Genomic DNA, 14761 nt, shown 5'->3' on the forward strand with positions numbered 1-14761 from the left:
TCAGCCTGATATAAATTCTCTTTAAATTTCGCATTTATAATTAATTCGCATTATTTCGTAATATTTTTAGCGAATATAAGATTTTATTAACCGTTAAGCACTAGGATTTCCAGAGATTTATGAGGTTTTGATCCTGCAGAACTTCTTTTGTTAAAGTTGGTAAGAGTTGGTCTTTTATGAGTCACTGCATGAAAGATTATACATAATTAAATGTTTGCTGAATATATCTGGTCAGACGTTCAATCAACAGATGAAGCAATGCAAATTTTATCAGATTTTAAGATCTTCGATTACTTGATTTTTCTCCGACTCACGACCAAAAACTGCGGCTACAAAACACGCTGAAATAAACTCTCTGATTCGTGTTTAGTAGATTCATGGACACAATTTAAAGCGGAACTGTCTACTTTATCGAAGATTTTTCTCCCTAGATACATTTTCCCTAATAATTTACCCTCTAACTCTAGATATGCCGCGACAGTGTATCCGCTTTTATCGTACGCTTACATTCACGAATGAAAAAAGTTTGAAATCAAAAAATATAGAATACCAAAAAAATTACATTTTCCATCATAAAACATAAAGTAATTAAATCAAAAGTAGTAAAATGTAATTCAAAATTCTCAAATCCATGTCATATCAACGATTTTGTATGCTAATTGCCCGATAGAATATCTGATATTCGCCAACTGTTTGGGGTGCGTCACACCCTCCTTTCGCTACACCCTTGACTGATGCACCATATTACGTGATCTTGGCAAAATTGTCTTAGAATATTTTACACGCCTTTAAACTAGACTCCAGCCTAATTTTGGAAAGAGCAATCAGTTCAAAAAAATTTTCAAACTCCTTAAAAAAGCAAAGTAAGTAACGCATTGCAAAAACCAAACAGCCAGATGTAACGATTCATTTGATGAGCGGATCAAAAGATACAAAACTAAAGAACGTGGTATCAATGGCAAGAAAAAGCAATCCATAATTAACTTAAGTTTAATTTTATACAAAAAATCTTCCAAATAAACAAATCAATATTTTGCTATAGTAGCTAACAACAACTACTAGAAATAATCAGAAATCATATAAAACAGAGTTTAAACAATTAGGGGATTTTATCACTTACAATATAGTTTTCTTGACAATCAAACAACATGAAATACTACCCTGTATTTCTTTCTTATTACCTGTATACTTTTGTTGGCCCCTAAACTATTTATTTTAAGACAAACAAATGGAATGTTGTCATTACTTATATTCGTCTTCTTTTCCCTCCTGTAGGTGTCACAGTCACAGGACTAGATTTCCCACTTGATCCTGAATCGTCATTACTAGTTTTTAGGCTGCCTAAAAATTAAAAAAAAAATCGTGAAAGCATTTAAGCAATTTAATATTCTTAAACAACCTCTAAATTAGCATAAATATCTAATCGTTCATTGAAAAATATTTTAAAAAATTTGGAATCTTAAAATATTTAAAAGTTAAATAGTTAAAATTTTAAAAGTTAAATAGTTAAAATAGTTTAATAGTTTAAATAATAAAAGTCGAATCTGAGACCAAATTCTTGGAAGTTATGGTGGACACTGAATTGAGCTTTACATCTCATATTATAAGATGTCAGAATTACAGCCATTGAGTTAGGATATGTAATGGCAAAACCAGTATACTATGCCTTAATAAAGTCAAGGTTGAGATATGGTCTTTGTTTGTGGGGATTCTCTAATCAGAGCCTCATGGAGTCACTTTTAATGTTGCAAAAGAGAGCTAATAAGATACACTTGTGGCGCAGCCAGAAGGGAATAGTGTAAGCCATAAAAAGCTATATGGATGGATTAATTGTTCTTGAAACCTCTACATGTATCCATAAATATTGACACAGGTTTCAGTCTAACAACGTCTCGAAATGCCTCAAAATTACAATTACCCACACTTCATTTATCATTGGTAAAAAGGTCAATTGTTTATGAGATCTACAATCATCTACCAAATGATTTTTACGTCGTTCCTTTCATCAAAATGGAATATTAGAATATTGAAAGGCTAGAATTTGCATTGCCGTGGAACTATGGGCAGTTTGCTTGCTTGCAACATCTCTGATGCAATAATGCAAAATGCTTATGTAGAAATGGCAAAAAAATACTTTATAATATCATAAAAATTTGTCACTTATTTTGACAGGCACAAAACAATACTAGTGCTCCTCTTTAATAAAATAGAAAGCATTTTCTTTAATAACATCTGATAAGATAATCTATAAAGAAGTCAATATTCAAAGTAAAATGTTACATATATTTGAGAAAAATGCAACAACATCGCAATGCCGCTCGATCACATTGTTGATTCCATCGACACAAGAAATCTTAGAACACTGAAAGGCTAGAATTAGCATTGCCATGGAACTATGGGCAGTTTGTTTCTTTACAGCAATGCAAATTTTAGACGCTTTAGAAGTGTATGCAATAATACTGATTAAACGGTGCTGTATCGTCTCTTGTTCCTCTTACCCCCTTTAGTGACTTTGTTTTGAGCATTTTCAATACGATTTTTCCCACGAAAAAGATAAAAATAAAGCCTAAGAAACACATGGTCTTAAAACCTCAGCTAATTTAAGATTTCTACACACTTTAAGAAAATAGACCACTAATCCCTGGTTTCATACTTATTTTAATACATACAGAAGGATTTATAGGAAAATAATATAAAATTCTAAGCAACTTTATTATGTAATTAGAGTCCACAAAGCACACAATAAAGCAAAGGAAAACTTGAGTATTATTAATGAACTAAGGGGTAATTCCTCAAAGTCAGGTGAATGTCCTATCAATGCAGATAATATTAATCAATTCTACTAATCAATAGCAGCAAGACTTAAAAATCAAATAAATCCTCAAATAGATCCCCTATTCCGATTGTATACTCATAATATCTCTATACAACAATCATTTTATTTGACACATACTGATCTATATGAAATAAAAAAACTGTTAATAAGAAAGATTCGCAGAGTTTTGGAATTGAACCCAAGGGCTCGATTCCTCTTTATCTGATGATGCCTAGTATGGGTGAAACACATGTAATCCTCTGACTTTAACTTAATAAATATGAGATGATTACAGACATAGGACTTGGAGTTTGTTTTCTTTACTATTTAACGTAAACCGGTCTCTTTGAGAAAAGATGGACTATTTCTTGGAAAATACTGTTAAATGAAAGAAAAAATAAAAAAACATCTGGAATTGATGGACTGTTATCAGAGTTTTGCAGAGTTTACCTGATAAAGCTCTAGACCCAATGGTTCATGCTATAAATGTTTCTTTTGATACTGCAACATTTCCAAGTAATCTTAAGGTTTCCCTTGTAAAACCTCTCTTTAAAGGTGAAGAACCAAATGACCCTATAAATTACAGACCAATTTAATTTTTGCCCTGCCTGTCTAAAGTTATTAAGAAACTGGTCAAAGTAAGAATAGTAGGTTCTTAACTAAAAAAACATATTAGGTGAATGTCAAATTGGTTTTTGAGAGCGCACGAGCACGAGTGATGCAATGTTTGTATTCCTGGAAAAATTATACTTGAGCTTGAATGATGCTCAGTTTGCTGCAGGGGTATTCTGTCATTTCTCTAAAGCGTGTCACCGTGTCAACATTCCTGGAATAGTGCTTGGTAAGCTTTCTAGATATGGGTTTAGGGGAGTTGCTCTAGAATGGTTTAAATCTTTTTTGTTAGAAAACAGTCTGTTCAGTCAAGTGGCACTTTGTCTGAACTTTGTGTACTGAGCCATGAAGTTCCTCAGGGTTTGGTTCTCAGTCCTATTTTATTTCTATTATATAATAATGACCTGCAAGCGAACTCTCTAACTCGATAGAAAGAAAATTTATTTTTATTATAGAAAAAGTCTAAACTCTACTCTCAATCTCAACTGGCTTCGATCGGGTAGAGTTCGGGATAGAAATATAGGAAGAGGTTGTATGGTCTTGCTATTACTTTCGTCTCTTTTTAGTACATTGAAAAAAAGATGTATTTATCTTTGTTGTGGGGATGTTTTTGTAGCAAATTTGAAAATCAATGAATTTTTATATTCTCATATTAGACCATTAAGACCCATTGTGCAAGGACCAACGTTTTTAAGAAGTGATAAAGGGTCGGCTTGAAAGTGATTCTAAATAAAACTTACTAATTAAATAAAAAATAGTATGATAAATGTTAAACCATAAGAGTCCACAAAAAAATAACTTACTTAAATCACTTGGTTACAACAGATAAAGATCAACGGTATATCTTTGAGTGAAGTATAATTTGTTAACTACTTTTTTCAGGTTTAAAATGATCATTAAGTTTATAAGGTCATATAGTTTATCCACGCTTATTTACGCCCCGAAATTGGGAAATTCCCAGTGATTCCACAGAAGGGAATAAAATGGGTTTTGTTACTCTTCACAAATTTTGAAAATACTATATATATATAATCCTTTTATCCTTAATTCAATCGTTTGTTCTTTCTCTTTCATTTCTAAGGCAAAATTAATAATATTATCTTAAATCTATATTTTAAGACAAATATTAAAACACAAATTTAATAGTAAATATATTTAAATAAAAAAAAGAAAATATATTAAGCTATTATAAATACACACTAGGAAAGAGATAAGATAAAATAAGGAGGATCCATCATAAAATTCGCTGTCTTATTGATACCTAAAATTACTTCAAAAATCTATAAGAAAACTTTTCCCTTATCGGCATCCCTTATGGATATAGGATGAAAACAGAAACAATAACAAAGCATACTTAAAAGATCGAAGAAAGGCTGTGAAAAATCCCATTAGCTATAAAAATAGGTTAATGTTTGTAGATTGGGTAGTATAAGAATGTCTAAAGCTGAACGATGCCGAGTGACATAGAGAAAAGGTTAGTGAGTGCTAATCGCGCATAGAAACGTATTTTCTTTCTATATTTTTTCTTGTCTATTTCTATGTTTTTCGAGTTAGAGAGTACCACTACCACAGCATAAAGAAACCAGCAGTCTCACTCCGCTCGAAAATGTAAGCGAACTAATAGCATCCTTAGCCATGCCGCAGCCATGTTCTCCGGATGCCGAGCTCACTGTTTATCGAACTGTGTTCATAGGTGTATCGCCTAGTTCAGCGCCGTACTTAGTGACTATTTTGATAGCGTTTTTACAAAGCGTAGCGTTTTTTATAAAAACTTTTGTATTAAAAGAGGGGTATGTCAAAAATTATTAATGAAGCAAAATAATTGACTTTGCCAAAGTTTTTAATAGCTGCAAATAAAAAAAAAATATTTTTTTTTTTTGGATTTTTAAGGACATTATTTATATTTCTGCCATTTTAACAGTGTTGCCATATTTAAAAGAGTTGCAAAATTGTATACTTTTACTTTAGTTGGTACTTAATAATATAACAAAAATTCGCAGATGTTAGAATTGTTTTGAATTGTTGCCAACTATTTGTCTTTATTTATTGGCCTAAGAGCTTCTATTTGTTTTGAAATATTACTTTATTTGTATAATTAGTTATCCTTAAACTACTATGTAGTCAGATGTTAATCTAAAAGCGTTAGTATACAGGGTGTTAATTAAGTATGTACCATAAATTATTTAACAGGCGATTGTTTGAGTAATTTTAAGACAAAAAGTTCGTATGAACATAGGTCCGCAAGTTCTCTGGCGGTGTTATTTATAACATTAAGGAGCTAATTTACCCCTAACATGATTAAATTTATTAGGTTCAGTGTAATCTCGAACGGGACCTGAAGAAATATTTGTGGCAAAAAAATTGGGGCACCTGAATTTTGTGCCATTTTTAATATCTTATTTGATTTACTCAAATAAAAATACAACTTTTTCGTATCTCGCTTATTTTTTGAGAAAAAAAGTCTAGTTAATTGCATATCCCTGGATCACACAAGGAATTTGGGGAAAAGTTTCATTTGGAATTTATTATTAACTAAGCAAGATACAAAAAAAATTCAAGAGACAGAAAAGTTTTATTTGTATAATCCACAGAACATAATAAAAATTGCACAAAAATCAGTGGCATATATTTTAGTTGTTGTTAAATTTTAACACCCTGTATATTGAGAACGAAGAATTTCTGGACATATGTTTATATGAACTTTTTGATCTAAAATTACTCAAAGAATGGTCTCTTAAAGTTATGGTTCATACCTAATTAACTTCCTGCACGTATTCTTCTATATCGTCGTTGTTAGATGTAGAAATGCGATGTTTATTTTTGTTTAAATATTTTGTTAATGTATGAACTTTATTTATATTAAAAAATCAATATTTGTACTATGTAGGTATTTTTATTTTACAAGATAATAACATCTAAAAAAATGTTTAAGTCCGGCTCTAGCCAAGGCAAAAGCCGCGTGGACCGTAGCGAGTGTCAGCGGCATCCCTACTATAAGCAAAAATGCCTCGCCTGCGTTAGTACACATGCACCGAACTCGCTTATTCAAGCCAATGTATTTTTATTGAAGTGCGACTGCTGGTTTCTTTATGCTAGCGTCTCTAGATAAGAAGATTCTTCACTATTTTTGCAGATGACACCACCATCTTATGGGCAGACAATAATAAAAGCACATTAACAAAAACAATTTCTGAAGATTTATTAATGGTTAAACAGTGGTGTGATGCTAATCTGTTGTCTTTAAATATAGATAAGACTAAATTGTTAAGTTTTAAGTTTGTATGTTCAGACCAGTTAATGATTCACAACAAAGAATTGGAAACGAATAATTTCAACAGATTTCTTGGAATTGTTATTGATGTTAAACTGAAGTTTTGTCACCATATATCAGCATTGAGGCAAAAACTGACTAGAGCATGTTAGGCTGTTAGAGTGATTTCAAATGAAGTGGGATTAGAATCTGCAAAAGTGGTCTACTTTTCTTTTATTGAAAGTCACCTTACGGAATAGCATTTTGAGGTTGCTAGAGTCAAGGGCTTTTTAACTCTGTGTTTGTTTTGTAAAAAAGAGCCATTAGATATATGTGTCATAAATCTCTACAGAACTCATGTAGACCCCTACTTAAAGATTTAAAGATACTTACCTTGTGTTCCTTGTTTATTGTGTTGTCTGCTTGCCTAATATATAAAAAATATAAATCATATCTTCTAACTAGTGGCTTCTCAAAACATTACAATACCAGACAAAATTGCAATATTGTAATGCCCATCCCGAAAAGTGAACTAACATGACTTATATACTTGAGCATAAACATTTTTAACCATCTTCCAAATTGCATCAAAGCCTCTAAAAGTTCTCCTTTCTTTAAAAAGTCCTTAATGGAACTGCTTAAAAGCAAGTATTTTTACAGCCTAACAGAGTTTTTTGAAGATAATTGGAAATAAATCCATAGGACATAATTAGTTTTTAATAAAGATTTAAGGATTTGATTTTTTGTCATGTTATATTTTATATTATTTTTGTGATGTTATACTTCAAAAATTTTAACTCATTTCGTCTTGAATTAATTAAATTTTGTGTTATTATTGTCATGTTGAACACAGTATTGTGTTTTTTTTTTAAATGTGTTAGTAATATGTCAATTTATTTTCATGTTCTACATATATTATAAGTAGCATTATCAACAAATACCATGTATTTATGATAATAAAGCATGTTTTCAATTTGAATAAATTGTATTTATACCTGTTTTTTGTAACTTCTATCACAATTATTTTTTGTCAATATCTTTTTCCTTTAATTAAATGTTAATATACCTATATTTTATAATTATTGTATTTATTCTTAAATTCCTACTAAGCAAATTTTATCCTGTTTTAAGTGTGTGGATAAATATGTTTTAAAAAATTAAAAAAAAAATAATATTTTCATTAAAATAAAAATGAGCTGTTTTTAGCTGGTTAAAAGAACCATGTTTTTTACTTTTGTTACAGAGGCATTAAAAGAAATAGTAAGAATATGTTAGAGGTAGTAAGTACATGTCTGAAAAGCAAAATTATACAGATATATCCCTAATAAGTTTCATTTAAAAAGGCATTTCTGCTAGTCATCATACTAAAATTACATGAAATCATACAAAGCATTAAAAAAAAACATGATCTGTAGCGGCATCTAAATGGCTTGTAACTCCACAAGAAAGGGTTGCAGGAAAAAATTGTATTAACACTTTCCTTTTTTTTATAGTTTTTATATCAGTAATTAGATCATTTTTAGGAACTTATTATACTTAGGAACTTACCCCTAGTTCTCTTGGCAGGTTTGGGTGTGTCATCTCCTTTGAATTTTTTATCTTCCTTTGGTGTGGCACTGCGCCCCTTTGCACCCTGCTTCACACTCTTCTCAGGCTCTTTCTTAACTTCTTTTTTGGCAGGAGTAGCTTTAGTATTATCTTTTCCCTCCTTACTATCCCTTCTAGGAGTTGCCTCCTTGATAGGTTTATTTGGGGACTTGACATCCTCATTTTTTAGTTCTTTGCCTCCTTTAGAAGGTTCTACAAAAGTTTCCTCAACGACTTTTTTCAATAACTCTCCAAATTCAGAATCTGGAAGTGAAAATTCTTTTTCATGGTTTGGAAAGGGTATTGATTCATTCTCATCCAGAGCCTCTAGGTTGTACATTGTTTGTAAATGCTCCCAGATTTTTTCTGGATCAACATCTTTGCAAAGGTTGTTGGCGAACTTGTCGCATATTAGGGCCATTTGGAAATATTTGTTGATACCTTCAAGAAGTTTTTATTATTTTTATACTTGGCAACTAGAGTTTTGCTTAACATGCGTACCTACAGGCTTGTGCCCCACCATCGCGTCTAAAAGTTGTCCTTCATTCACGACGGTCCATTCAATATCCTCCATTTTCGGACAAAATTATTTTATAAGAGATTTTAAAATCGAAACCATTCTTCGACCGGAAAATTGTAAGCTAAACTATTTTTGTCAACAAAGATCAGTCGTCATTGACATTGACTTTGACACTGTCATGAATACAGGGTATATACCACGAACTTATAACTATACATGGACTGCCAATTCAATGAAAAGTAAATGACCACTACTAGGGGGCCGCCATTGTGCGTGATTGTGTCCTTTCGATGTTGGTCACTCTGACAAATTTTAATTGTGCCAACTGTAGGGAAACAAAACATCTAAAGTTCTTGAGAGGTTATGTTTACAAAAATACAAAATAGAAAGTTATTATTTGGTAAGAATTTAAGATAGTTGAGTTAGATCTGTGATTTTTCTGGTACTTCTTTAAGAATTTCATTAAAATTTATGAAAGAAAGTAATCCTCACCTAGAATGAGACAAAGTTTCAATCAACTTAGAATAGATGCGTGCACTTTAAAATATTTGTTTTATCATTCTGATAATCTTGAATCTTATAAATCCTAATACCATGAAAATCCTGATATTCATTTAACTTTTTGCTTGTATTTACTTAACAAATTCAGTTAAAAACACTTATTTTCTTTCTATTTTACTATTACTTTTTTAAGTTTTACTTTCCTTCCATGTACAGTGTTTCCACATCCACATTAATAGGTACAACCATATATAAGAATCAAAATATAGATGATTTTATGAGGGTTTGTAATTATAAAGGGTTTATATAGCCTGTTCCAGACGATATACCCTAGCGTCGTTTACAAATCGTCAAAAACTAGGCAATCCGCTATACTCACACGTCAAATGTCAACTTCATTACCGTTATTTAATATATTTTTTGTTGGCAACATAAAACATTTTCAGAGTGACCAACATCAAAAGGACACAACCACTATAAAAATGGCGGCCACCATGCAGTGGTCATTTTTGGGTATCGCGGCCATATGCATTAGCAGTCCAGGTATATTTTTAAGTTCGTGGTATATACCGTTATCAACTGTCAGTACTGAATTTACTGAACGTCGTTCCGATATTTATTTCAGGGCTGGGATTCTAAAATCACGACTCGATCTCGATACGATCACGACTTCGAATTCGATCGCGACTCGGTCGTGACGACAAGGGTGATTCTAAATTTAAATCGTCGGCTAAACTCGTTTTATTCGATTTGATTTAGGTTTCTTGGTATATATTTGTTATTTTCCCTAATATTTGACAGATGGAAACGTCAATTGTCTTTTCTATTGGTAAACACTAAGAATTTATATTTATTTTGTTAATTTTTTTCGCCTCCGTTTGTTTTTATTTAAATATACGCCATATTATTTCTTTAAAATAAAAAAATTGTCGTTTAAAACCACTACTATCCATTGGAAAATCATAATTGAATTCATGGAAAATCACAAAAACTTGTTGTGTTTATCCACTTTTGGTTTTAATATGGCAACATGTGTGCAATCAATAGGACCTAGAACGCCAGGGAAATTGGATCTCTCTATAAATGTTAATTTAATAATTTCACTAATCTCTTATATTTGAAAAATTAATGAATGTACAAAAACTGAATGTCCACAAACTGCCTCTATTATTAACAGAAGGTTGTGGAAAATAGGTTCGAATTAAATTTATTAGTTGTTGTGTTTAAGAAAGCTTCTTGATATACTAATGAAAACCTGGTATCATAGATAATATGCCTGGTATGACTATTGGTAAACAATAAATGAAACAAATACGTTTAAAAAAGGATGCTGTTACATTATGCACGTATTAAAAAAGGAAGAAGCTATATCGTCTGGTGTATACGATATACCTAAGCGTGTCGTCGACAAATCGTTAAAAAATAGGCAATCCGCAAGACACTCACGATTGAAAATTTTATTTAGAATCAGTCATATCGAGTAATCGTGTCGAGTCGTGATTTTAGAATCCCAGCGCAGTTTACTGATTCAGTACTGAATGACGTCATAAATGCGTCAGTGACGTCATTAATCTTTACTGGATTGACTGCGGATAAAAGCTACTGTAGGTACAGTAAAATAGTGGGGGAATGTCAAAACTGTCAGAAGTGTTGTTGATGTTGATTTCTTGAATCTTCATGTTTACGCTGTGGGAATTATTTTCCAAGTTCAAAACATAAATTGTTCAAAATAAAAGCTATGGCTATGAACCCCAATAATGTAGCAGCCATGATAGTGGCAAACACCGTTTCCGTTTTATTATTAACTGATGATGAGGAAGATGAACTGGACCAAGAAGACTTTTATATTGGCCAATTACAGGCTTAAGGACAGGCCCGCTTTCACGTTCCAAATTATTTGGAAAACGTGATAAACCTATATTCCGAAGAGGAATTTAGGATGCATTTCAGGTACCTAGGTACAAGTTAGCCCTTTAAATTGTTTAGAAAACTCGTAATTGTGCACATACTGCACTGCAGAAATAAAAAAAGGCACAAAAGTACATGTGTATTTTACTTTCTCACAGGAAATATGTTTGTTCGAAAGTTTTATAGGTTAGGTTTTATAGGTTATGTTGTGGTTGTGAAAACAGTGCTGAAAACTGTTCCTTTTTTGGAGCAAAATAGCACGCTGTGTAAAATCGGAACGACAAATTACAGTAAAATCAGCACAGTACAATCCTGTACTGACAGTTGAAAACGGTACATACCCACAGTCCGCTGTCTTCATGTCAAAAAAAAAAAAAAAAAAGAAGTAATGGTGAGTTGCCACGAGCACATCGTGGCAACTCACCATTACTTTTTTTTTTTTTTTTTTGAATAGATGTTGAAACGGAAGAAAAGGCGATGGTGGGTTAGATCCTGGATATTAAGAAGAAACGATCTGGGGGCATCAGCAAGACTTTTTAAGCAACTAGAATTGAAAGATCCATTATCTTATACAAACATTTTAAGAATGTCAGTTCCTAAATTTAAAGCCTATTAGAGTTAGTCACTCCGCTTATCCAGAGAAAAGACACCACATTCCGTCAGGCTATTCCAAGTAAAACAAAACTAGAAATAACTTTACGTTATCTAGCAACTAGAGACAGTTACAAGTCTTTGGCCTATCTGTTTAGAGTGCCTCATAACTCAATTTCAGTGTTCGTTCCAGAAGTAGGTACATTATTTACCCCCTGTTTGTATTTGTAGTTAGCCTATCAAATAGTAAATAATTGAATTTTTTCTTAAAAGAAGAGTAAAAGAGGCCTAGCAGAAGAATTTATTAGCACATTTTTATATTTATATTATACAAATATTTTAGTTTCTAGACAGTCAGTTATTTAAAGTTATTTGAATCGGCGTGGGTTCCCGCATCACACATTTCAACTATGGGCTGTGATAAAATGTCCAAACCTCCAATTGTCTTGGTGGGGTAGACCTGGTGTTTGGTCAGAGCTGATGTGACTGTATGGCAACATTTGGGAATCTAGATCAGACGGGGTCGAATAAGTGCTACCGCTGTACAGTGACATCTGAGAAGTAGATTAGCCGGGGTCAAATAAGAGCTAACGCTGCTGTATGGTGATTGCGAGCGCTGCATGGAAGACAGTCCGTGCTCAGTATCCAAACAGAGTAAGTGCTTGATAATTCTGTTGTGACGAGGGTGTTAATTTTACTTTGTAAAGTGATGAAACTTCTTAGTGGCATCTCCCTAATTGGCTAGCTATATACTTCCCGTATATGTCAAATTGGTCTTCATTTTTAGTAGCTAATTTACCTATATCATACAACTTATCCACTAACTTTTCAAAACGTGTTTGAGGTTTTTTACTACCAGAAGTTGTTTTAATTTGCTTCAAGTCACGAGATGGGAGTAGCATTTTTTCAGGAGATCTTCTTTCTTCTTTATTACCTGATGCTGAAGGCGTTGATAACATATTTCTTTCTGAAGGGCTTAGAGTGTTAGGAGAGGTGATTGCTGGCGGTTCATCTAACAGAATGTCCTTGGTGTCCTCAGGTGGAAAGTCGTAGTCCTTATTTTGCATTTCCATCTCTAACAATTACATACACTTCAAGACGGAAAATAAATAAAATATGAAAAAGGCTACCTTCGCCGACCAGTCACTTATCAGGCTCAATTAACGAATGACTTATTGAATGAAATGAAAGTCATTTTCTAACTGTACGAATGTATATTTTATTCACCATATTGTAAATGTAAATATAATTTTAAGCGTTGTACAATTTATTTTATTTATTTATTAAAAAAAACTGAGTGTTCCGTAAGTAAGAACTTCGTACAAAAACTTCGTAAGGTCGTTGGGTCAAAATGAGCAAAAAAGTTCATATTGACAAAAGTTCTATCTCGCGTAGTTTCCCGTCTGTCGGTCGTCCCAAAAAAGACGAAAGTCTATAAAGATTTTGAACAATCTTTACAGACACGATACGGCCGACAGTATAGCCGTAGTAGTACCTACACCCTATATATTTAAGAAAATTACAATTATTGCTCGAAAATTGCTCTTGAGAAAAATTTTTTAGACTTGGTCTATAGGAGGACTTTGCGTTGCGGATGATGCAATTAGGTCTCACATCTTATATGTTGAAACCATATTCACATAGAGGTCTCTCTGTGGAAGAGAAAATTTTCAATTACAGACTATCTTGAGCTAGGCGTGTAGCTGAAAACGCCTTTGGTATCTTGGCCAGCCGTTTTCGCTTCAGCAAACCTATTCCGTTGGACGTGAATACAGTGGAAATTCTTGTAAAAACAAGTTGTGTAACTGGTTAAGAATAACCTCATCACAGACGTATTTGACCCCGGAATCAGTTGATGAAAAGGACTTGATGACAAATAATATAATTATTTTATAAAAAAGAATGGTAGTTTTATGTAGATAATTAATAAATCCGGACTGTCATATTTACAACCTGACCAGCATGACTCAAAATATAGTAACTTCGTTATAAATAGCAGTGAAGTTTTGTAAGACGTAACATCTTTAGGTTATAGTGTGATTTATTGACACTTCCTTGGAAATTTGCAATATAAGATAATCGAAGTTATAATGTTTTTTATTTAATGTTTTAAGTAATTCGAATTTATTTGTTTATTTAATTGTTGAGTATAAGTTGTCATGTCCAGCCCTGAAGATGGTCTAAAAATAGGCCGAATTATTTTAATATTTATATTATTACCTTATTATTGCAATTGCACGGCAATTATGGGATAGGTGTACCTACTCTAAACATTTTGGGTATACATACTTAAAAATGAGAAATATTAACTTATAAGACAATACCTTATTTATTATTAACACATGAGAGGAATACAAAACTAAAATCTATGGTTACCTAGAAAATATACTTATCTCTAACCACAATAATACCTTTAAGTTTAGTAATTAACATCGATTTCGAGGATGAAAGGTTTGAAAAAAAAATCACTGTTACCGTCAAAACAAAAACAATAGTAATAGACATCCGGCTAATTCCATTTGATAAATCGGACCCGAAATGAAAATTTCAACTACTTTCTTCAAGTTGAAATGAATTTCGATTAGTCGAAATTGACGTCATACCCAGAGTTCAGCTGAAATCCGCAAGCCTCGCAAAGTCGCATTTCAACGCCGCCATATTTATTTCGACCTGCTTTCGCTTAAATGTTTTAATTAATTAAAACGTGAAATGTTAAAGAAATAAAAAAGGCTTTAACTCATGAAGGATTTGGATAACTTTTTTCTATAATATATAATAAATATCTAAACCAATTTGTGATGATTGCAAACCTTACAAACGAAAGTTTTCTGGTAAAAAAATATAGAATTTTTAGATTTATAAAAAAAATGTAAGCGGCTATCTAAATCTTTGGAGAGCCTTTTTCATTTCATAATATTCGAATTTTTTAATAAATTTTCTCAAAGAACCTTATTTTGTAGAGGTTTGTAACCGCCAT

General features: G+C 32.1%; 1 protein-coding gene across 1 annotated transcript; it reads right to left on the minus strand.

Moving 5' to 3' along the window:
* Positions 1 to 974: 974 nt before the first annotated feature.
* Positions 975 to 8957, minus strand: LOC126734475 (MRG/MORF4L-binding protein). The gene is made up of 3 exons (XM_050438127.1): positions 8766 to 8957; positions 8226 to 8705; positions 975 to 1341 (listed from the first exon to the last, which is right to left on the minus strand). Exons 1-3 carry the CDS (start codon positions 8836 to 8838, stop codon positions 1247 to 1249), a joined length of 648 nt encoding a protein of 215 aa, XP_050294084.1. The 5' UTR covers positions 8839 to 8957; the 3' UTR covers positions 975 to 1246.
* Positions 8958 to 14761: the final 5804 nt, after the last annotated feature.

The sequence above is a fragment of the Anthonomus grandis genome, chromosome 3 (genome assembly GCF_022605725.1).
Source record: "Anthonomus grandis grandis chromosome 3, icAntGran1.3, whole genome shotgun sequence".
In the NCBI taxonomy this organism is placed as follows: domain Eukaryota; kingdom Metazoa; phylum Arthropoda; class Insecta; order Coleoptera; family Curculionidae; genus Anthonomus; species Anthonomus grandis.

Excerpts from the sequence above, each read along its gene's own strand:
- LOC126734475 (XM_050438127.1), bottom strand. The coding sequence starts at position 8,838 with ATGGAGGATATTGAATGGACCGTCGTGAATGAAGGACAACTTTTAGAC. Across the intron at positions 8,706-8,765 it reads GGTGGGGCACAAGCCTGTAG|GTATCAACAAATATTTCCAA; the intron begins GTACGCATGTTA and ends AACTTCTTGAAG. Across the intron at positions 1,342-8,225 it reads ACCTGCCAAGAGAACTAGGG|GCAGCCTAAAAACTAGTAAT; the intron begins GTAAGTTCCTAA and ends TTTAATTTTTAG.